The sequence below is a fragment of the Neocloeon triangulifer genome, unplaced genomic scaffold (genome assembly GCF_031216515.1).
Source record: "Neocloeon triangulifer isolate White Clay Creek 2 clone unplaced genomic scaffold, ASM3121651v1 ptg000022l, whole genome shotgun sequence".
NCBI lineage: Eukaryota > Metazoa > Arthropoda > Insecta > Ephemeroptera > Baetidae > Neocloeon > Neocloeon triangulifer.
In genome coordinates this window covers 2,302,187-2,325,515 of record NW_026775562.1, presented here as the reverse complement: position 1 = coordinate 2,325,515, position 23,329 = coordinate 2,302,187, and the positions used below count along the sequence as shown (strand labels likewise).

The 23,329-nt window shown below is 34.9% G+C and overlaps 4 protein-coding genes across 9 annotated transcripts in view; 3 read left to right on the top strand and 1 right to left on the bottom strand.

The window, feature by feature from the left end:
- LOC132204857 (cell adhesion molecule Dscam2-like) overlaps positions 1-18,050 on the bottom strand; it is a 104,432-nt gene extending 86,382 nt beyond the window's left edge. For 4 of the 6 annotated variants that reach the window (XM_059633701.1, XM_059633697.1, XM_059633700.1 and 1 more), the window contains exons 1-4: positions 17,831-18,050; positions 17,696-17,765; positions 17,442-17,641; positions 17,097-17,253 (exon numbers count right to left, since the gene is read on the bottom strand). The gene's annotated coding sequence lies outside the window, so the exon portion shown is untranslated. Of the gene's footprint in view, positions 1-4,506; positions 4,655-17,096; positions 17,254-17,441; positions 17,642-17,695; positions 17,766-17,830 lie in introns of those variants that run through there. The other 2 variants (XM_059633698.1, XM_059633699.1) reach the window with 2 other exon arrangements.
- Positions 1,322-2,735, top strand: LOC132204546 (uncharacterized). The gene is made up of 6 exons (XM_059633107.1): positions 1,322-1,608; positions 1,711-1,797; positions 1,851-1,884; positions 2,186-2,244; positions 2,303-2,420; positions 2,474-2,735. The coding sequence occupies exons 1-6, from the start codon at positions 1,375-1,377 to the stop codon at positions 2,725-2,727; spliced, it is 786 nt and encodes a 261-aa protein (XP_059489090.1). The 5' UTR covers positions 1,322-1,374; the 3' UTR covers positions 2,728-2,735.
- Positions 6,032-8,141, top strand: LOC132204860 (kelch-like protein 41). The gene is made up of 4 exons (XM_059633705.1): positions 6,032-6,169; positions 6,535-6,686; positions 6,740-6,947; positions 7,009-8,141. Exons 1-4 carry the CDS (start codon positions 6,053-6,055, stop codon positions 7,882-7,884), a joined length of 1,353 nt encoding a protein of 450 aa, XP_059489688.1. The 5' UTR covers positions 6,032-6,052; the 3' UTR covers positions 7,885-8,141.
- Positions 18,051-19,354: 1,304 nt separating the features above from the next.
- On the top strand, positions 19,355-23,310 carry LOC132204731 (uncharacterized). Its single transcript, XM_059633440.1, has 4 exons — positions 19,355-19,513; positions 20,365-20,643; positions 21,970-22,170; positions 22,620-23,310. The coding sequence occupies exons 2-4, from the start codon at positions 20,494-20,496 to the stop codon at positions 22,938-22,940; spliced, it is 672 nt and encodes a 223-aa protein (XP_059489423.1). The 5' UTR covers positions 19,355-19,513; positions 20,365-20,493; the 3' UTR covers positions 22,941-23,310.
- The last annotated feature ends 19 nt before the right edge of the window (positions 23,311-23,329 follow it).

Below are 23,329 nucleotides of genomic sequence, written 5' to 3'. Positions count from 1 at the left end.
ACTTCGCGAATTTTGATCAAACCCTAATCCTCCAGCATATCATTGGAATCGCATTAAAAAATGTATTTTATTTTTTATTTTTCAAAGCTTTGAATTTCCTCCTGAATCGATTCCAAAAACGAGTTTCCTTTAGCAAAATATAAAAAAATTCGCATTCAATGCTTTTAGAATTTACACTGAGGCGAATCCCACTCTTATATGCGTCGGTGGGGAGTAATTCTGTACGCCATTGAATGCCGCTCGCTTTTCATAACCCACGCTTGTTACGTCTTTTTTTGGCCCACCTGCGCGCGCGGCTTGCTCAATTTCACTCGATCTAATGAGCATCGCCTTTCCCTCCAATTGACTCCAATTTCCGGCACGTGGAATTTTCCACGATAAAAGAACTGCATCAAATTCAATTCGGGAAAAGTTAGTGCCGAAATTTATTTCAAATATTCACGTTTTAAGAATCAATTTTCTTGTCGCAATGAAAAATTTTAAGAAATCCACAAATGCACAAACTAATCCTGCAATGAACTAAAGTACAAATCATTTCCTTAAACTCGTTTCATTAATTTTGATTTTTGCCGATGATTCATGAAAAAAACTGGAAATCTTACTTCTGTTGTATTTTTTAGTTCCGTAGAAAAGGAATTTTCTCCCACAGCATTTTTGTGGATAAAATATTTTTCAGCTTATCATGGGAATTGGGTGTCACCCTTGGCCAGCGCATTTCCGAAACTTGTCCCTGTGCGCGTTATTATTATTATATTTGAAGGCCAATATCTGTGGCACTGCGAATAATCTTTTGAAAACAAGCCCTTCAATTTGCATGCAAATGCGGCGCCAAAGCCCACTAGGGTCAAACGCCACTCGCTAGCGCCAATTTGCATAAAATTTGACCGCTGAATTCGCAAGCAACACCCCCATAGGCAGGATGGTGACCAACCATGAATTATTCTCTCGACAGACCTGCGCGCGCGACACACCCAATTTGTATTCATTTCCACGGTTCATATTTCTCCACACAATTTTCAAAATTCAAACACACATCCATCCTATATTTTACTTTTTACTCACATTTTATTCATCTAAGAGCATTCAATTTGTAATAAAAATACCTAAGGTCTGCGTAAAATTTAAAAAAAAAATGACATTTTAGTTTCTTTGCAATTTGTTTTGGCTTCTTTGAAATTTTCCATGAAAATCATGGAGTTTTGTGACTACTCGGAGTAATTTAATAAATAGTTCAATCAAATTTTGTTAAATAGGAAAAGGATAATTCTCTCATTCCACAAGTTAAAAATGGTTTTGTGGTTTTGACTTCATTTTATCTCTTAGCCTTTCAGGAATATAAAAACATGTTTTGTTCTATTTGAGCTCATTTCAAATATGAAAACAGAGGAAGAAGTATACGACGTGCCATATTCATTAAGGGGGTCCCCGAATTACAGTTCCGCTCCTATTGAGCTACTCAATAGAACCCCCTCAGCCCCCTTTGCCCCAAACGCCCCCAAGGAAAAGGAAGACATGAAGCGGTCGGTCTGCATTGTCGTCGTTGTCATTTTTGTCGCCTTAGCCTTAATCGGCGTCAACCTGCTTCACTACTTCCTCTTCACTGCTAAAGTAAGTGAAGCAAAAAAAATAAAGAATTAATATTTGAAATTCGAATACTGTTGATTTTGGTGGAAAATGCTAAATATTTGAAAATATTTAATGTTTTCACAGAGTATACAGGACGGGAATGAGTTGGCGCAAAAGCTGAAGAATATTAACCAAACGTTGAACGAATTGGAAGAACAATTTCAGCAGCAGGTCAAAATATTAAATTTTTTACATTAAAAAGCACAATTTTTTTTAAATTCCAGATATTAAAACACCCGGCCGATTGCAAACTCAGCAGTGAGTAGAAAAATAATAAAAAATGAACCTAGAAATAATATGGAAACAATTGAGATAAAATCAAAACTAATTTTATATATAATTTCTATAGCTTTTTGAAACTATGACATGTTGGTTAATTTTTAATTAGATCATCTTAATTAATTTAAAGATCAAATCAATTATACGAATTCTTCTAAAAAATCACAACATTATTTGCCTAAAATATGATTTAAATTTTCAAAATTAAAATTGTCCTGTTCATTTTATTTAAAACATGAATGACCATCAGATCTAAGATTTTATTTTTCCCTTTTTTAAGATTCGGCAAAACTGGTGACGTTGGTGAACGGCAAGAAGTACTCGTTCAATGACACCCAAGTAACATTGATTCTCTTTTTAAAAATTGTAGATTTCACACAAATTTTGGTACCGATAGGTTGCGTGGTCTGTGGCTAAAGAGACCTGCAACAGGCAAGGTCTGCACTTGGCCTCTCTGAAAGATTCAAACGACTTCAGGGTGGTGACGGACGAGGCCCAGAAAATTGTAGGAAGCAGTAAGTCAAAAATGGAAAGAAATTTCGGAATTATTTTTATTGATTTTTAAAAGAAACCGCTTGGTGGGTGTCGGCACGAAATTCCGAGGGCGAAAGTCAAAAGAACTTCCGTTGGCACGATGGATTGAAACTGGAATTAAACAGCCCGTTGTGGTCGAACAAAGCGAACAAGACGCAGGATTGCGTTTATATTACTTGGTATGAAGACAAGAAACTGAGCACGAATCCGTGCGATTACAATTACAATTTTGTCTGCGAACAACCTATTGAATGCAACGCTTTGTTATCTTTTATTAACTTGAAATAAAAATGGAATATAACTTTCAATACATTCAATAAAATTATTTGTTTTCCCCCAAAAATAAAAATTTTCTGTTCAATTTGAACATAACAATGAAAATTAAAGTTCTAATTGTTTATAATCCTGAATATATCTAGATAGAATTTAATAGAAATGAATAAAAAAAATAGATATAAATTATTGAAGTAAGAAATAATTTATCTTCTAAATCACCTCTATTATGATACAAAATAATATGGAAATAATTGCATTTTAGATAACATAATTTTTGTATTTCTGATTTTCTGTAGGCTTTAAAAGATTCTTGAAACACGTGAATGAAAGTATAAGTGGGTAAATATGTTTACTTCCTTCTGCGGTTGCGGCCACAGATAAATTTTTTTAAATACATCGTTAAAAAAAATTAAACAAAAAATATGCTCTACAAGTCTACATAAATAAGGGGCAATTGAAAATCATTAAAAGTTGCAAAACAACTAGATGGATTTTGCTAATAAAAAATTCAGCAGATAAAATTTTTTTATTTTAAGCTTTATTTCATTTTTTTTTTTTTATTAAATAAAAAATGAAGTTTTGATTGTGAGAGTCACCTTTCCAAACTCCTCATTATAAATAAATTATTAAGTATATAATAACAATAAATAGTATGATTTGAAGAAGCAATAAACTAAAGGCTAAATTACTTAGTAGAATTTTTAGAAGAGTCGTCGCAGAAATGAGAAAATTTTAATTTTTTTCGCCTCGCAAATTCTTCCTCTTCACTCTCCGGCAACGCGATTCCATTTGCGAAAAAAAAATGTGAGAGCGACGCAGTCATTAAAAATTCTGAGCAAGAAAAAAAAGTGAGGGAGAGCAATTGAGAAATAATAATAATCATCCTCTCGCCGTCATTAACACAAGAGAGGGAGAGAAAAGACGCAGAGTTTTCAACTTTTTTGTGCACACGGCGTTAATTTTGAGTTTGTTGCGCGCAGGAAAGAAGGGGAAGGGCGAGCAGACCAAATATAAAAAAAGTATGGGAAGAGGTGTAATTTTGAAAAGCTCATGAAAAGGAGAACCAAAATAAATTAAAGCAGTCATCTTTTTAATTACTATTTCCGCAGGGGAAAAATCGGATTTCAGATCCTGGACTATAAATTTTAAGGCAAAAAATCGATTAAATTTTCAATCTTATTTTCGGAATTAATAAAGTACAGATCGTTATTTAAAAATTCAAAGTGTTCAAATTTGATAATATTCCATTTTCATTTAAATTTAAGAATCCAAAACCATTTCATATTATTCAGTGAAAAAAGGTCAATCCGAGTTTCAAAAATATCAGTTAAAAAATTACAATTATCTTGTGAATAATTGGGTTCCAAAATGTGTTAGCCACGTTCAAAAAACTTGCATTATGATGCAAAAAATTTCAAATTTCATGTTTACAGAAGTGAACTTCTTATGAAAAAGAAAAACAATGAAATCAAATTTTTGTTTCCGCCTCAAATTAAAATTGCTTTTTATGCACTTCGTAACAATTTTTATTTCATAATTTACTGCTATTGATAAAGAGTAAAAATAAAATATTAGTTATAACAAAACATGTTAAAGGAAGAAGACAATTAAGTTTATTGTAAATTTTAAAACTTAAAATTGCTACGTGAAGTTTTCCATGTTTTATTTGATAATTAGCAGAAGCTGTATATATTTTTAAGTAATTTTTTCCCCTGTAATATCGTTGCAATTTAAAATATTTTTCAATCACAAAAAATTGTTATTTGTTTAGAAATTTGAAAAATTTCTGACCTGTGTCTAAGCGCAGTTCGTAGGCGAAATTGTCATGAGTGCGTGTCTTTCTTTGTGTCGTCGGAGCAGAAAAAAATCCGTTGCGAGTTTTTGGCGCGCGAGATAAAGCACGTGGGGTGGGCGAGAGTGGCTGTGGAGAAAGGAGCCGTGCGAGAAGCCAAGACTGACTGGACTGACACGCTCCTTCCTCTGCCGGCGAACGCGCTACACATGCGCTCGGGGCTGCTTCATCCCCCTACCCCTTAACTGGTCTTCCCTCTAAATCAAAAGGGCAAATCCTCAAACTCATTATTAGTATTTAAAAATAGGATTTGACTCTCAATTCCGTTCTAAGTTTATATTTCAGAAATTTATCACTTTCACAATAAAATAGATAGTTGAATTTTAATAAATGACGTATCGCGCTCCACATTACAAACTGCTTTGTAAAATTCTCTTAGTTAAGTTGAAGTTTGTACTCAAATGAGTTTCAAATAAAAGAATGATTTAAAAAACATACATAATTTAATTTGAAAATAAAAATAAAAATTCCGGTCAAAACAAATATTATTTGATTTGTAAACCTTCGACATTCTTTTACTGTTTATTATTATTTTTTTTTATTTTTTTTTTAATTCCCAAAATGAGCGAATAAGTGTATTAAATTTTATCAAGAAGCAATTTGACCTACAACTTTCAGTCAGAGCAGCAAGTTTTTTGTCTGAATTATTGATACAATACTCAGTTTTCATTAGGTGCTGGATCGCAGCGATTGAAGAGCTCCCTCTTTTCACAAAGAAAGCGTCCCACGAGATGAATATTTCAACGCGAGTAATTTGCATCCCCCTTTCCTGCTTTTCTGGGCTTTTATTCTTCACTTTAGCGACTAAACGCGAGCGCTTTGATCTTGCTGAACCGAGTCGCTTATATGCAATTAGCCTTGCAAAGTAGGCGCGCACTCTTGATCGGTTCTCTGCGTAACAGAACAACAAGAACACTCCTACTCTTATTAAATTCAATATAGAATAACTGGCTTTCTATGTCATGGTCAATAATAAATTAATTAATTAATTCCAAATCAGGTTACATATATTTAAACATTTATTGAACTAAAAATTGGATGTCGAAGCAAGAAATACAGATTTTGGTAAATCCATAGTTTATGCTCCAAATAGAAATTCTCAAAGTTTGCAACGGTTTAAAAGAAATTGTATCCGGGAAAAAATTAACAGTTTTAAGCATTCAAAGGTTCCAACCAGAAGTCAGTTTTTCGGTGACACTCATGGGAGTTGGAATCTGTTAATAGGTTATTTTTTTTTTAAATATCTAATTAAATTTTCATTTTGCTTTTTAATATTACAGAAATTGAAATATCTGACTTGGAGACGAAATTCCTTATCAGCTGGCAAATATTTACACAGAACACATATTACTTTTGAAATGACTGTAGACTTTTAATATAATCTTTGTACACCAAGAATCTTATCAGCATGATAAGCTAGATATTTTCAATAGAAGCTCATTCCTTCACTCATTGATTTTTCAGTGAAAATAGCGCTTCACCACCATGGCAAACGTTCCTTCGATTGCCTCCTTGAGTCTAACCGGAAATCCAAATGATGATCTGCTCGACTTGTTAAAAACTGGCAGATTCTACGACTGCACCCTTAGAGTTGGAGACAGGGTATGGAAAACTTCACCCTAAAACCGTTACAGTTTTGTAGACTTTTTTTATTTCACGCAACATAAGTCTGTTTTTCTTTCAATTTAATTTGAATTTGTTGAAATTTACAAAATAAAATAAATGATTCATTTATGTCAAAGAGGATTGCTTTAAACTAAAATTAACTTCATTGATAAGTAAATTAAATAAAAATAATAAATAAACGCATTTCCTCTTCTTAATTAGTGATTCAAGACTGGTTTAAAATTTTCATTGAAAATTTGTTTCCAATGTTCGAGCGTCTCGCATCACTTTTTCTACTGAATGACCACTTTTGGTTGCAAAGAATGAGACTTCGACCCTGAGAGAGACAATATTGCTTTCAGAGGTTCAAATGCCACAAGCTGATTCTGATCAAGAGTAGCCGAGTCTTTGAAAGAGCTTTTTACAACGGAATGCTGGCTGAGACTCGCTTAGGTCCAGATGACGATTTTAACATCAATGACGTTTCCGTCGAAGCCTTTGACATCGCATTGCAGTATGACTCTGCAAAAGTTGAAGGAAGACATATCCAATCAGTTTGTGTTGCAGATTCTTGTACGGGAACGCAGCGGAATTGGAGAGGAACGTGGAACTGGCACCAGAAATATGTACTTTTGCACACTTGTGGCAAATGCAGCAGCTCTTCAAGGCAGCATCCGCAGTCTCGATGCAAAATCTGGACGCCTCAAACGTACTCCTGGTGTTGGGCATGCATATCAGATTGGGACACCCAGACGGATTGCAGGAGTGTTGGGAGGTTTGCATTCCATTTTCATTTATGCTTATTCTCCATAATAAATTCAACTTATGAATTGCAGATAATTGAAAAACAGACCGTCCACGTTGTTTCATCCTCGAGCTGGGAAAATTGTTCCAAAGAAGCGGTCAAGAAAGTGCTTACCAGAGAAAACCTGTCTATTGACGAGTTTGACCTTTTCAAAGCTTTGCAGCGGTGGGGAAGATCGATGAACTCGTCGATCGAAGAATTTCTTACGCTGATCAGATTCTTGAATTTTGAGGGCAAAGAACTGCTTGAGGTTTGTGCCCAGGAAGACAACGGACTTACAAGTGACGAAAAACTTAAGATTCTTCTCGCCTTTCAAACGGAAAATCTAGAGTTGTTCCCAGGGCACCTGTGCCGAAGGAAAGACTTGAGATTTAAGAAACCCTCTGAGCTGACCATCTGCTGCAATCAGCCAGGGCCATGTACTTCAAAAATCTATTTCCCATTAGCTAGAGATTTCAATAATGCGACGATTGGCCTGAGTGTGCGAACTCCTCCTGTTTTTAAAGGGAAAATTTTCCTCACTGGCATACATTTGAAGGATTTAACCAATTTCGTTGAACCATGTCCAGGACACTACAAATTTGCTATGTCCCACTTGCTTAATAACAACCAATATTCCTTTATTCAGATTTCTAGTACATTCTGCTACGGGTCAGAGTCTGGTACTATAGTTTCTAGCTTCTTTAACCCACCTGTACAAATTCAATCTGATGGATTGCTGTACAGCTTTGCATTTTTGGGTTACGGTCAACAATTTAGGATGGAACATTTAATGAACCTCTCTGGAATTCATGAATTAGCAATCACTCCAGACCTCCGTCGTGGTCAACAAGCTGCTGTAATTGAAAACATCAAAGGATCTACAGCTTTTATAGACGCATTTCAGTTTCAAATAGAGGACAATTAATTGTAAAATTTGTACCGAAAGAAAAGAAGGAATTGATCAATTATATATAATTTATTTTGAAAAAGAAGAAGACACTTTTTCTCAAACAATATTTTATAAAGAGATCCGCACTTTAAGGAATTGCAAGAGACTTGAAATTTGCATAAGTAACAATACTCTTGAAGTTAAAAAAATGAAAGTTTACTGAATAAAGTTTCAGTCAAAAAATAAAATCCTTATAATTATGTTATATGTTGATGAAATACAATAAAAATAAATATTTCAGATAAGATAATTTTTTAATTTTACTTCATAACTATAGTTTTTACTTCAAAGATTTGACTAATGAAAATTAAAAACGAGATGAATATAAAAGGTGAAAAATGAATCGTTCGGCACTAAAATAATGCCTGTATTTTTTCCCACGAAATCAATAAATGATGTTTTTTTCATACCGTTTATACATTTCAAATACCACTCGTGCATAATAAGCTTGTGTTAAACAAAAAAAGGGCCTAACATCATAAAAAGAGCGATTGATAACCTTTGGACCTAGTTTGATTCTTTTTCTTCTCAAACTGATGACTGAAGAGTTTCAAAGGTCAGATAAATATGAAAAATTCAGCAGCGTCTCTTTCTTTCCCTTCCCGTTTGGTGGCGAGTGATAACAAGAGGGTCGTCGCAAATTCTCTTCCTTTCCTTTGGCTGCTGAGCCCACAGACCCTTCCAAAACAAACAAGGCCAAGAAAAAGGTGCAAGGGATTGAATTGGCTTTTCTTTCATCGACTCCAAATTACGAAAAGAAAAATCACTCTGCAAAACGGAAAACACTGACTGATCTTATGTCTCTAATTTATTATTTTCCAAATTTCCAAAACAAAAATATTTTGCAAATTTATTTTAACACAATTTCAACAACTGTATTAAAGAAGGAGCAAGAATAAAATTATATTTTAAAAAATGTGTTAAATTTTGAGAATATTTTTATTAGCTCTATATCAAAGGGGATCAAATTAATAATTTTATTATTTGTAATTGCAAATTATGTAGAAATTGGATTGAAAAATACGTGAATCAAGGATAAATAATTGAATATATTATTAAAAGGACGCCAAAGTAAAGACAATGCCCCCACCCCCAAATACTACATTTCAAAACAAAGTTAAAAATAATGCGTTAAGACCGATCATTTTTCAAATTTTTTGCATTACCATGAAAACATATTCGAATGTGGATTACTGTTTTGTTTTGATTTCTGTTTACTGGTGTTTGGAGTTGAGTTCGGAATGCCTGACTCTGCAGGCCAAATATGGTCACTGGACCGATCAATGCGTGCACTAATCAAGCGTCCGCCCGTCCGTCCAACGGTCCGTGTAGTGTGAAGGGCCTGCAAACATACACACTACAACACAGTGACGTCAGCGGCGTCAGTTTCACCCTCTGGTTTTTATTCACAGGCGAAATGTGAAAAAGTTGATTTTTCGCATGACACTTGTTTCCGAGCGCTCTTTGTAATCAAATTTCTCCGATTGGGTGTCGCTGCTTTTGTGGACAAAGTGTTTGATTGCTCGGATTTTATTTACAAATCCTGACAACCGTTAAAAAAAAAACGCAAAGAGCTTAACGTGAAATAGATAAGGATTGAAAGATAAAAAGTCTTTCAAATCATTAAATCATTTTGTAGTTTGAACTATTACAAATTTATATTTTTAACATAATAATAAGAATAAAATAATTTCTTTTGTTACAAAAATATATATGAAATTTGTATTTGATCAACTAAATACAAAAACTTTACAATAAACCCTGAAATTTTCATAATTTTTCCCTAACAGCGTTTCTTAGACTCGCTATGTAATTTATTTAAATTCGCAAGGATTTAGTTTATAAAATTGCGGCACGAACCAATGATTTTTTTGTGAATTTTTTAGAGGAATTTTATTGATTGGCTGAAGTGGAATGTGGGGCGCGAAACGCACACTAGCCGTGATACTGACGGATGCACACGGTGGATGGGCAATCGGGACGCATTAGAGGGACGCTGGTTGCATATAGTGTGGGGAGGTGAGCAGATCAATAAGCCGGCCGGGGGGCGCATTGTAACAGGGCCACCCACAACCAAACAGCGCCGGCCGTGTTATTGCGCCTCTGCAAAATACACACAACAGGCTATTTATTTTGGCGCGCGCACCCGATACAGACACACACAGCATTTCGCAAACACACAACATCTGTTGTCGGACGGACCCGCGAGTACTCTGAGCCGCACGCAAAATGAATCGCAAAATTCTCCATTCGCATAGTGTCAATCAATCAAAACCAAAACCAGATGAAATATCCATTCACACCAAAAAAAAATTGTAAATAAAGATATTCCTAACAATAAGGGAATAAATAAATACAAAAAGTTCACGTTTTGAATTATTCTCAACATATTATGCTTATTTTTGAATTTAAAATTTAAACTAATATTTGGATGAAACTTTATGAAGATTTTTAAATTTTTAAACAGTTGTAATTTTGGAAGTAAAAAATATAATCCAATTGATCGTTACTTTCAATTTCAAAATCATCCTTGTGATAAAAATTTGAAATCTTCTCGTTAAGATAGGCAATTACGAACAATTATATAATAATTATATAATTTGGCATCCGGAGCTTTCAGTTTTTGAATATTCTGAAGTTGTTTAAATAAATCTGCTTTGAGGGATTCAAGGGATTGAACTATTAAAACTAATTGAAATATGCGCAGAAAGTAAATTTTAGATTGAATTTAATTGAATTTTTAATTAAAATTTTCCGTTGTTGGAAAAAATAATTAAGCCGAAGAATTATTATTAAATATCCTTTCAATTTCAACGTTCAGAAATTTTCGCTGTGCGAGGAGCTGCTGGGGCCGAAAGCCACTTTTTCCAGTTCGGTCGACGCCTGATCGGATTCCGGATCGACTTCCCGCACGACACCACCGTCCGGCCGGTTGCATACCCACGAGAGCTTGAATTCTTTCACGAGTGGCGCGGTCTCGGAACGTGTAATTTTCAATTGGCGCGCACACGCCCGCCCATCGCTAATTGACGCAATTATCGCCGTTCAAATCATAATAATTGCGCGCGCGTCCACTAATTAGATTGCACAGAGTGCTCTTCCAGTTCAGCTGACACTTGATTCAAATCACAATGGTCTGCAGTTATTAGTACATACGCAGCACGCCGTAAAATAAAATATAAAATCTGGATTGGCAAATTGGAAAATTTAATGAATTAAGTGTAGCGAATTTCAATATAAAAATAGAACTTAGCATCAAAGCTTATCGACGGGTAATTTGTTTCTATGAATGTGAAAAGATCACGATAAAGATTCAAACAAAAATTTCAGAATTAAATCAATTGATGGAAAATGAAAATATAAGTGATTTTAAGAAAAGTGAGCATCCGTTTCAATGCTTTGCGAATCTGCTGTAAATAAAACTTGTATTTCTTTCAAATTCTAATTTTCAGTTTTGAGAATTTGAGTTTTCGGCGGAAAGAGCAAAGTTGGGAGATAGAAGTGCTGGATCGATTGGCGCCACAAAGGGTCCAATAAATTCCGCGCGGACAAATCGCTGTACACGTAATTTGCAATTTTCACGGCGTTGCTGAGGCGGCCGACAGTGATTTATATCAAAATGCCGCTGCCACCGCCGGTATTGGCAATAAATCGAAAATTAGCCTCTCCCGTCCCGCCGACTCGGCAGTGCGGCCGCGTGGATTTCCGCGGGCCAAATCTGAGCTCCCTTGCAGAAGGCACGCTCAGCATACGGGAAAGGCGAGTGACATCTTTCTCGCTCTTGAGAAATTTTTTTCATTGAAAATCAAAAATTTCAATTTGGCCTTGTGATAAAAAAAATGTGGCAAATAATACAAGTAGTTCATTTATTGAATTTAATCGTCTTTCAGCTTTTAACAATCAGATATAATTAAGAACTTTAAAAATGTCAGGTTTTTACACCTTAAACCACCAGGGTCATAGCTTTTAAAAGTTATTATTTCGCTTTTTTCCCGAATGTTCATAAAATCGAGTTGTAAGAAAAAAAGATAGATAAACTGTAAGTAATTATTTAATTAAAACAAAGCAGATCGGTTGATTTGTGAAAAGGCTAAAAACCATCTATGTGCGCCATGTAAGTTCAGGGATTTTACCACGGTTTAATTTTTTAGGTAGGATTTGTGAAAAGTCATCTCGGTGCTGTTAATTAATGGATGGATAAATATGGATTATTTCCAGTATTTTTTATTTCAAAAAAATGATCGTTTTATTTAGTGATTTTGCATGCGTTATTTCGCATTCGGCCCGTATGAAGAGGGTGCTGGTTGATTCGCCAGTGCCAGTTCATATCCGGCCGACGGACTTTCTTTCGCCTCATCTCGGTTTGAAGGGGCCTTTCTCTTTTCCTTTTATTTGAAAATGGCGCGTGGTGCCGAAAGAGGAAATGAGCCGGCCGGCCGTCGGAACCGACCAAGATATTCAGGGCACACCACGCGCACTGGAGCTGCAAAAGGGGGGTGCCAATCATTTCGGAGAATAGTCGATATCTGCCATATATATCGAGAAGTTCCGACCCGCACTCTCAAGAGGACGCCCTCTTCAACAAAACCGACCGACGGTCGCGTTTAATTGGAGCTCATTATTTATTCAGTCCGTTTAATTAGAATTCAACTTTGCCGACTGGAAAAGTTGCGCGACTGCGAAAAGTGCTGCCCAGTCGTTTTATTTCACAAGAAATTATAAAAAAACTTCTATCATTTAGAGCCTTTAAATAAATTTATACATACAAAGTAAAAATAATTGATATTAATAGAAACGGATTTTTTTACTATTCTACTGACAAAAACTGTTGTTAGTTTTCCGCAGAAATCCATCAGAAAAATTGGCCTTGGAAATTGCGATTTTCCCCATCCCGCCCATAAAAGAGCAAACATTACAACTTTATTGCAAACGCTCCTCTTTGGCCACAAATTTGGCTGAAAATAAAGCAGCAAAGGGGCGCTTCTAGCTCTCAGTATATTTTTTGCTATCGCCGCTCGGAAATGGACTATCGAGAGCAGTAAAATTTATGTAAAAATGGAAGCGGGGCGACGGGAGGCGAAAAGTATAGAGATCTGCCCGAGGCCGCTAGTTGCCTCCTGTTCGGCGAGGCCTGAAAGAGCTACGGAATCCGCCACATTCAGCAGCTCACGCACATTTCCCTCCGAAGGCTATTCCCAACACAGGCACGGACTGGAGTCCAAAATTGCCTAAAATCAGGAAGAAAATTTTAATTTCACTATTTTCAACTAAATAAAACTGTACATAAAATCAATGAAACTAATGCTATTGAAAGGACTCAAAGCCAGGCATAAATTTTGATTGAAATGTTTCAAATTAGATGATCAATAAAGAACTTTTTTCCTCTGATTCTGCTCTGATTGATGGTTACATTTGTCCCCACCACTTTCCGATTGTATGATGAAAATTACAGCTTTCAATAAAATGTCCGAGAAACTTTTTTTCTCAATCATTGTTAATATTTCCGAACAACTTTCTTGGTTAATTTCGCGGAATTTTTTTACTTCTAATTATTTTGTGGTGGACAGTCCGTACCTGACAGGGACGGTCGGCGGACGCATCAGCATATTGATAAGTTCCATCGGCTGTGCCGCGCGCGTATACACTTTGTGTAACGGAAGGCGTATCAGAACAAAAAAAGAAAAGTAGCGTGCAGGGTGGCAAAAAGGTCGCTGGCCGGCCGGCACCTCCCCATTTTCGTTTACAACTCTTTTGACTCGGGGGTTAAGGAAGAAGTCCAGAGATTATTCAGACGTCGTCTCTCTTTCGGTCAAGCCAAAGGAAGGGATGCCTTTGTTAACTCGCCTTTGTCGCCGCACGGCCAGCTCTCTTTATTGTCTCTGTAAAACGGGGTGGAATGGGGAAGCAGACACGATTCCGCCCTCGCTGTTACTTCCACCGTGCGCAGTAATGACTTGATCTCAAGTGCCTGCTTCAAGTTGTCTGCAGCTCTTTTCTTAAAAAGTGACAAAAAAGCGATTGCATAATGATGATGATTAATGACTGAACTTTTTCACATCATTGTTTATTTTTCATAAAATTCATATCAGATTTATTTCTTAAAATAACTTTCAATATCAATTAAAAAATCTAAGGAAATAAGTTAAAAAAGTATTTATTCATAAGTTCTAAATCCCCTTTAAATGTTTAGGGACTTTTCAAAATTATCCTTAAATTTAATTAAATGTAAATTTCTTTTCAGTTTTTGAAAAATTATTGAAATTTTACATCTTTTCCCTTACTGTGCTTTTGTATGATTTCATTTTGATTATGAAGTAGGGTTGAAAAAGACAAAAGCGCTGAATTTCTTTTCAGCCCATCTTTGGCCGCGAGCTGAATTGAGAATAGGGCGCTTGTTGCTTTGGCTGCTGCCAACATAATTAGCGCTGTTGCTCCTTGCCTGGCTTCTTTTTTTTTTCTTTCTTGCTTTGCCGTTTTCGCTTCGGTTCCCTTCACATTTGCATAACGTGTACTCTCATCCAATTAGCCACGCCACTTGAAGTGTACGCGCATTTCCCTTCGCACCCCTTCAGTGTTTTGGTTAAGAAAATATTTGGTCTTTCCACACATTCAATGAGACTAATTCTCTTTTTCAACCCTTAAAAGGGAAAGCTAGAGCAACAATTAACGCGCTCAACTTCACGAAAACGCACACACAATTATGAATATTGATTTTAGAGATGTAAAAGCTAAAATTAGTATTCAAATTTAATAAATTTGCACTGAAATTCTGTAATTTAATTGCCTTAATTTTCAGATTTTGCTCAGAATTTTCTTTCCAAGATGTATTTTTTAAAAATGGCTGCCAGATTTCCAGAAGAAGAAAAAATATGCAAAAAAAATTATTTCATTTTGAAACAAAAATCATTTGATAGTATCATTTGCAGAAAAAAAACACTTTAAGAAAGAATTAAAATTTCCAACTCATTTTACACGATTTTCATGATAATTTAAAAGTAAAATACAAAAATCAACGTAACGAATATTAATTAATAGCATTTTTGTCTTTAAACATACAATTTTCATTCACATCAACAAAATTCCTTGATTTTTCTTCTTTTCTTTTATTCTCTGGTTTTACGCAGGACAAAATCGTTTTTGTATTTGAGCAGAAAAAAGCAGGGTTTTTTCATTCTTTGTGCCTCTCTTTCTTTCTTTCTTTGGGCCGCTGCTGCTTTTATTAGAGGCATTAGCGAAAAATAATCCTGCACAAGTTTCGCACTCTAACAGTCGGAGCGACAAATTGGCCGACCTCGCCCACTAATTTCCCTAGGGACGACACACGTTCTTGTTCTGCGCCTCGCTCTCTGATATTATTCGCGCGCGCCTGCTTAATAAGACCTAACCAACGTCAGATTGCACAAAAACTTTCTTCTTCCTCCAAAATTAAAAAAGAAAATCAATTTTTGCACGCAAACGTGTAGGCGGCGCGTTGGCATGTAATTAAGTTTGTCGTCACCACGCATGTCATCATAATAATAATTGCGAATTAATCCTCTGAGCAAAAAGCCGTTCTGACACAAAGTACTAAATCCACCCCTTTGGATATTTTTGCGGCGCCCAAAAAATATAAAATGAACGGTGGAAAATGCTTTTAACCAAATTAAGGGAAATTCTGAACCAACTTTTTTGGACCGGTTTTATATTTCAAATTAGTAAAACATTGCCTTTTTACACATTCGATAAAACTGTATCTTTTTCAACCCTCTCGCTTGAAAATAAAGAGGATATTAACGAGCATGAATTTTCTGAAAACACACAGAGGAAATATTTTATTTTTGTTGCTTTTTCAGATCTAATGAAATCAGTATCAGGATTTTATAAATTTTTGTATTTTCTAACGGTGTTGTTTAAAATTTAAAAAAAAGGTAATTAAGTAATTTATAAGTATTTTGAACTCGTTGTCAAGTCAAATCAAGTATTTACAACAATTGTGTTTAGATTATAATTATTATTTTCATTTTCCAACAATTGCCAAAAATAATGACTCCAGTTAAAGTTGTAAATACTTGATGTGACAATGCCAATAAAGAGCCCCTATAAAGTTTGATTTATTTCTACTCGTAATATAGTAACCTTTTTGTTCATTTCTTCAATATTTTGTGTATGTTTCAAATGAAAATGGTTTAATAAATTATTGTTCTAGAAATATTCACATAATGTGAGTAAAACAACTTTAAAAAATTTTCATTTTAATAATTATGTATTCTTTCATTAATTTCCAGTTTAAAATTATTTCAGCCTTCTCCCTTCTCTTGATTTCCGTTCTCATTGTAGGATTATAACCACAACCGCAGAATTCACATCTGACATTTTTCAAATTGCGCGAAGAGCTGCATTTGTCATACATATGATTATTTCAAAATTAAAAATATTTCAGTTTCATTTACAAAAAAAAAAAAATAAAATTGATAAAAATTTAAACTCAATTTACTCAATGGTGCTTTTTGTCTCATTTAAACATTTGATTTAATCCTCTTGTGGAATAAAATGCCTAATTTTTATTTTCAAATTCAGGTCAGGGTTTAATCTGCATGCAATGACTTTTGCTACTTTATTTTCACTGGGGGTTCACTAATTATTTAGCAGCATTAAATATCTCTGATATATTTATCTTCCCAAGGCATTAAAAGGTCACTTTGACTCGAAACCGAAAATTATGTGAAAAAAATAATACTATTCTTTTCCTTGCATTTGTTTCATTTTTTCCGCACCTCTTTTGGCAGGGAAATAAAATTTCCATCAGATTTAGTTCGGGGCCATAAATTCGGGCCGCGCGATCTCATCATCGGCAGGCTGCGGTGCCAAATTCACTTTCGCGCTGGCCTTGTGCCCACTTGTGCTGAAAAATGTGTTTGACTGAAGGCGAGAACGGCTGGCAGAACAACCGAACATGTTCCAACTCATGTAACAAGACGTGTCACACAACTCGAGATTAAACTTTCGACTAACTCCATTTTCGCAACGCTGCAAAGGTCCCTGGGCGATCAAATAAGTTATCCCCGACCGGGATAATTTAGTGTCTCAAACACTGTTTCGTCCCTGTCGCTTTTTGCATGACAAAATAAAGATGTGAATAAGTTGCACAATTTTTCTTTTTTAAATAAAAAATGTCACCCTAAACTTTTAAATAAATTATTTTGTCCTACCTTCTGTTTTATTCATCAGAAGTCTGTGCAAAAAGTGCCAAAAAGATGATATCCGGCTTGCTGCTCTGATGATGGGGTTTGTCCTCGTGATTGGGGGCTCATGTCTTCAAAAGGTTCCCTTTGATTTAGATTCTCTGCAGTCTTGCAGCTCAACCAACTGAAATTTTAATTAATTTATTCAAATAAGGAATGGTAACTGAATCCATTTAAAAAATTAAATTATTTTATCCAAGTTTTCTAAAGAAATAAAAAAAAAAATCATCAGGATTTAATTGAGAAAAAAAATGTAACCAAGCATGGCAAATCCTTTTTATTTTGAGTAGAAGTGTAAAATCAAAAACTTACTTATGTGATTGAAAAGAAGAAAATTCACAGTCTATCAGGCCTCAGGCCGGTTTTGGCCTCTTCTCTGAAGAAAGGATTCCAGTCAAATGTGTTTGCTGCACCCCCTGTGCCCTTCGACATCTCCCAGGACTGTCACATGTTAGCCTGCAAATCCCGAAGAACGATTCCAGTCTTTCCAGATGCAAGGTGCTGGAGGGTAACTGACATGACAGACATGACATTAGGAGAGACTTTCCAGTCGAGAAATTTGTTACATTTATGGAGTGTACTGGCCTCTCATCTTACAATTCGACCATCTTTGACGGCACTTGGGCAGCTTTTCTTCTTAGGAAATGAAATGGAACGAAATTAGGAATCATTACAGCCACTCTATCAAAACAAAAATATACCTTATGGATATATGGAAGATTCTGATTCTGGTCGAATTCGGGAACATTTTCATCCCGGGACTCCATCTCCCGGCCCTGGATTTTGAACCTTGGAGAACGAGATCGGCCCACAAACACATCGTTGAGGAAAATAAAGTCTATTATTCATACAAAAATATCCAAAATATCACAAAAACTGCACGAAAATACGCTCGCTTTGGAATTTGGGCGGCAAGGTCAGCGCCGGCTGCGCCGGCAAGCTGAGGGCGGAACAAAACAGAATTCCGCCAACAAAACAATACTTTGCATTGAAATGAATTCCACAAAAAGTTTGAATAAACTGAATTCCCGGGTCTTTCATTGCGGAAAATTGTTTTGTTAATTTAAAAAATTAATTAATCTCGCATTTCAGTACATTTCAGTAGTGCAAAACTTAAAAACTTTACAGCAATTTATTTTTGTTAAGTTGCCTGTAAGGGCTGCATTGCCAAATGAGAATTTCTTGTTGGGAGAATATTAGCCGCCTGTGGTGGCACCAGAATTCTCAGATTTGGTAGGTTCAGACATGTTTAGCCGCACTTTGCTCTCCTTTCGTCAAAATTCCTTTGCCGCGATGCAGATTGTTCACTATACAGTGTCGATTCATTTTATGCAAGAAGAAGAAGGTTTTATGTGAATATCCTTCCGCCGCTCAATGTTACTTTCAGAATTGATTTATTATTATTATTAATCATGTACATAATTAAAAAGTGAAAATTGATTGGGTTTGAATTTTGAGTGCAAAAGGCAAGAGCTGGAATTGAAACTAGAACACAAATATTTATTCCTAACATTATTTAGTACAAATTATGAAAATTAATCCAATTATGTTCAAGTAATGTTTTGCCTTAGTTTTGTTTCTTTGTAAAAAATTTAAATATGAAAGAAAACATTGAAACATAAAATTATTTTAATAAAATTAATAATAACTACAATAATATTTTTCCTTCTAAATCATCTAAATTTTTGCATTGCTTATTTAATAAATATTTCAAGTTGTTTAGAATGGGCTGGTTTTCAAGATTCTTTAAATCATCTTGTAAATTCACAGATAGGCTGAGGTGCAATGATATTTCTTTCTCACGTGTTTCTCCCAATGTAATACTTTTGCAAATTTTGAAAACGTAATTTGATAATTCAAGTAATTAAAATAATAATAATTAAAAAACTATTTCCATTTTTTAATAATTAAATTATTAAGAAAATTTAAAAAAAAAAATTAAATCTTTTTTAATCAGAATTCAGAAAATAATGATATATTATTCTGTTTGATATACTTCAATTTGCAGCAAAAATAGGAAAACTTTAATTAGCATTTGCGGTTGGGATTTTTCTTACTTTTTCCCTTGACTTTAGCCCGCAAAACGAAGGAAGCGAAGTTGTTTTGTTGGTGGTTTTTAATTTCCTCGTGTGTTTTTATCGCGAAGCAAGGGGTCTCTGTGCCTATAAAAATAAAGGAGTGCGTTGAGAGTGATAAGGAAGCGGTTGGTGCGCCGCGCAGAGTTGATTACATTATCAATTAAGCCGCCACGCTTGCAATTTATATGCAGGTTGAGAGTGGAGAGGCAAACAAATAACAGCGCCTGAAAGCCAGTCCACCGCCAGCCGACCACTCGCAAAGACTCACAAAAAACAACCCGCGCACAGGATTACTTTGCTCACCAGGTAATTCACCTGAACATGTTCTTATATTACTCATCTTATTTGCATGTAAAATATATTTTTAAAAATTTTATTAGAAATTGTTTTTGAATATTTTAACGGAAAGAAATACACTATAAATAAAATTAAATTTGAGTGTTCGAAAAGTATGCAAAATTTTTGTATTGACCGAGAAGAATAAATAATAATAATAATAACAATATTTACTTTATATTTTAATATGATAATTATTAAAAGTGGCAGATTTTTCAATTTTGTTGTTGTCACAGTTTGACCTTTGCAAAAACAAGCTCCTATTTTTCGCCACCTATTTTGAAGGTGAGAAAAATGAGTGTGTGCGTTTGTGTAGGGATTCGTTGCACGCGAACATTAAAATAGATGATGGCTAGGCACCCAATTCTCTTGAGCTGATTGCGTTCGTTTGCCAACACAAAACGCAGCTCTTTCAAAAGAAACACGCGAAACAGCAAATCACTTTGTGTCTTATTTTTTATAATTCGTTTTATTTCTTATCAATTTAATTATTTGCTCCCTATAAACTTTATTCACAATCATATTTGTCTTAAATTACCACAAAAATCTTTAATCAAATTATTTAATTTGATACCATTTTTTCATGAATTTATACTTATTTACTTTTCATTACTTTTTCAGTTTATTTTAATCAAGAATTATATTTTTAAAACCAATTGAAACTTCTCAGCATTATATTTTTAATTTGATGTGCTGAAACTTCCAACTCTATTTTAACCCACATTAATTAAGACACTATTACTCCATTAAAAGATAAGCACATCGATGAGTGTGTTGCTGCTGGAAGTGCTTTTTTTAGTATTATTTACTTTTGTTGGCAGAATATATAGGAGGGGATTTGCCGCGCGGGGCCGCAAGTAGGGAAAAGTGAAGCCGTGCCGGAACCGTTCGCAGGTGCAGAGCACTCGGGCGACGCAGAGAGCCATGGCCTGACCCTGCAAGTGAAGAAGATGAGGCACAAACGGAGCCACGACTTCTTCCAGGAGTGGCTCCTGAGGAGCGAAAGCCGCAAGTCCAAATGGCTCCCTGCAGAGGACACAAATGCGGACACCGCCGACTCCCAACTCGACCACAAAATCCAACACCTCCGATCACAAATTGTGAGTTTTTGGTGTTTTTAACAAAACAAAAAGTCTATTGGAATATTAATTTTGTTTTGTATAAAAAAAATTTAAATATTAATCAAATTTTTAAAACTTTTTTAAACCAATTGATTGACTTTTGAAAATCAAGTCCAGAATAAATATGATTAAAATGAATGATTCCGATTTTTTTCATTTTTATTGAAATTTTTTCTCTATTTTATGCATTGTCCAGGGGACAAATGGAATATTATTTGATCTTTTATATTCTTATGAGTTATGAGTTTTATAAATCGAATTTTGCCAAGAATATTAAACATTTACAAGTGATTAAAAAGTAATGATGATTTAAATTTAAAAAATAAATTCCCCAAAATTAACAGTTTCAAACAAAATTTAGTTTACAAAGGGGTGAAAAGAAATATTTTTCATTATGTTTGAAATTAATCGTCAATAAAACTCATCAAAATAAGTTCAAAGTCCTTTTTTTTGCACTGGGTGCCGCAACATGCTCATTTTTCCACTTTTATCATTTTTAGTTTTTATATATTATGGTTTTATTTCAACTCAGCAATTGTTGCTTTCTGTATTTCCGGTACTGTGCAAAAAATAAAAGCCACGCACGGTTCAATAATCGGCGCGTCAACTCAATTCACTGCACTCGAAGAGTTTTGCGCTTTTTTCTGCCGGTTCTCTCTTTTGCGCGATTATCGATCGCTCATTATTAGTCAATCGGCCGAGTTGCTTCTCTTCCGTCGTCTCGCGTCTGGAATGCACGTTTGATCCCCTTAAAAGTTTGTTACGTGTCTCTCATTTGAATAATCCCCCGGCGTCGACACAAGCGAAAAAAAAAACTTTTTCCGAGTCAAAAAGAAAGAAGAAAAAACAACATTCGACGGGGCTTATCCATACGTCTGGCGAATTCAATGTCAATCATTGGATTTAAAAGTAACACCATGTTGGTGTACGTCAGCTCTTTTTTTTAGCTTGAGAAGTGATAAGATGTTCAATTAACCACCAGTAACAAACGTGTAAAAATCATAAAACATTCTTCTTGTCCTCTCATTTTTGAAGCACCTTTGGATGAGCAATTTTTCTTATCACCTAATATCTTACTTTGCTTTTTCAAGGGCTTTTAAATCAATCAAAAGTCAAAGTGGAAGATTATTTTGCAATACACAATACACACTTATTAAATCTGAAAAAAATTTAATTTGAAAAAAAAACTTGTATTTGATCGATAAATTAAAAGAAATAAATTTTACGTACTAGAAAATAAATTAATTGAGCGATTTTGAAGACTAAATATATAGTTAAATTATTAAGATATAATATTTATTTCAGACGGACCTGATCGATCAAGACACATCACTTTTCGAGCAGTTTTTCGCCCTGCAGGACTCTATCGATGAGCTAAAGGCTCAGATGCAGCAGTCGGACGACTCGGACGGCTGCTTCTCCTCCCTCGCCTCGTCCACCTGCAGCCTCGTCCAGGCCGATGACCCTGCCGAGCACGACGACGTCTTCGAGCAGTCAAATCAAAAGGTACATCAAGCATTTTTATTTAATGACTCACAATAAAGAGTAAAACCTTCAAATTAGTAAATAATCTTTGTTATTAAAACTTGTTTGTTTATTTTTTGCGCCAACGGTGTGGCCTAATTAATTTGAGTCATCCAATTGGAAATTTAATTATTTTTTCTTTTTAAAGGAAAAGATTCATCAATGAAATAAAATTTGGTGTATATGATTGGTAAATACAAAATTTAATGTTTTTCCTTTTTCCTGACAAGACTGTCAAATAATTTAAAATTGCGTACCTTGTTATTGGTTTTATGTGGTGAAATTTGAAAGCGTTATTGTTTTTCTGTCTGATTTTTTTCAAAACACAAATTATTAATTATTTTAGAACTCTACCGATTTAATCAAAACTTAAAACATTAAAGTTTCAGAATAATAAACGAATTTTTCATGTTTTGAACTTTTTATTGAAGGGCCCCACGAGCATGTTGATGCGACAACGGGTGTCCTACCCACCGATCTCGAGGAACAGATGTCGCCGCTCGCAAACAATGACCGCCGTCACTGAGAACCGCGACGCAGACGAAGACGACGAAGGGGTGGACGTCCTCGACAGGGTCGTCCTGCGCCGACTGCACTCGCTGCACACCCAGCACTACTCCACGTCAGGCCTCACAACCGTCACGGACGGCGGCGAGTCCTCCGTGTCCTCGCTCGACTCGGGAATTAGCATTCCCGCAAAAAGAAACAATAATAATCGCAATAATGCCAAAGAGCGCGAGATTTTCGTTTGAAAAAAGCCAAGACTTGTAAGCATCAATTAGTTTTTATTCATATTTTATTTTTCTCAAGAAAAATTCATTAAACAGATACACATTTTAAACTTAAGGTAACTTTTGTGATCGTCGTTTTGTGTATAAATATGATAATATAAAAATTTACCAAAGAATCTGATTTGAGCATTCATCGAATTGTGCACATTTGTCTCGCGGTCGGTTGTGATTTCTTGTATTTTATTGACTTTGGTACAATTCTTCCAATAACGGAACGTGTGCATTAATTAAACAGTATATTATATCAATTAATTTAAATAAATCTCTGTACAAGAATGTCTACCCCCTCCCTGTGTGTAAATTACAACAAAATAAGTAATATAAAATTAAATAGGCTCATTTTTTACTTA

Coding starts and splice junctions, on each gene's coding strand:
- LOC132204546 (XM_059633107.1), top strand. CDS start 1,375: ATGAAAACAGAGGAAGAAGTATACGACGTGCCATATTCATTAAGGGGG. Junction 1,609..1,710: donor ACTTCCTCTTCACTGCTAAA/GTAAGTGAAGCA, acceptor ATGTTTTCACAG/AGTATACAGGACGGGAATGA. Junction 2,421..2,473: donor CCAGAAAATTGTAGGAAGCA/GTAAGTCAAAAA, acceptor GATTTTTAAAAG/AAACCGCTTGGTGGGTGTCG.
- LOC132204860 (XM_059633705.1), top strand. CDS start 6,053: ATGGCAAACGTTCCTTCGATTGCCTCCTTGAGTCTAACCGGAAATCCA. Junction 6,687..6,739: donor GCCTTTGACATCGCATTGCA/GTATGACTCTGC, acceptor TTTGTGTTGCAG/ATTCTTGTACGGGAACGCAG. Junction 6,948..7,008: donor GATTGCAGGAGTGTTGGGAG/GTTTGCATTCCA, acceptor TATGAATTGCAG/ATAATTGAAAAACAGACCGT.
- LOC132204731 (XM_059633440.1), top strand. CDS start 20,494: ATGAGGCACAAACGGAGCCACGACTTCTTCCAGGAGTGGCTCCTGAGG. Junction 20,644..21,969: donor AACACCTCCGATCACAAATT/GTGAGTTTTTGG, acceptor TATTTATTTCAG/ACGGACCTGATCGATCAAGA. Junction 22,171..22,619: donor TCGAGCAGTCAAATCAAAAG/GTACATCAAGCA, acceptor TTTTTATTGAAG/GGCCCCACGAGCATGTTGAT.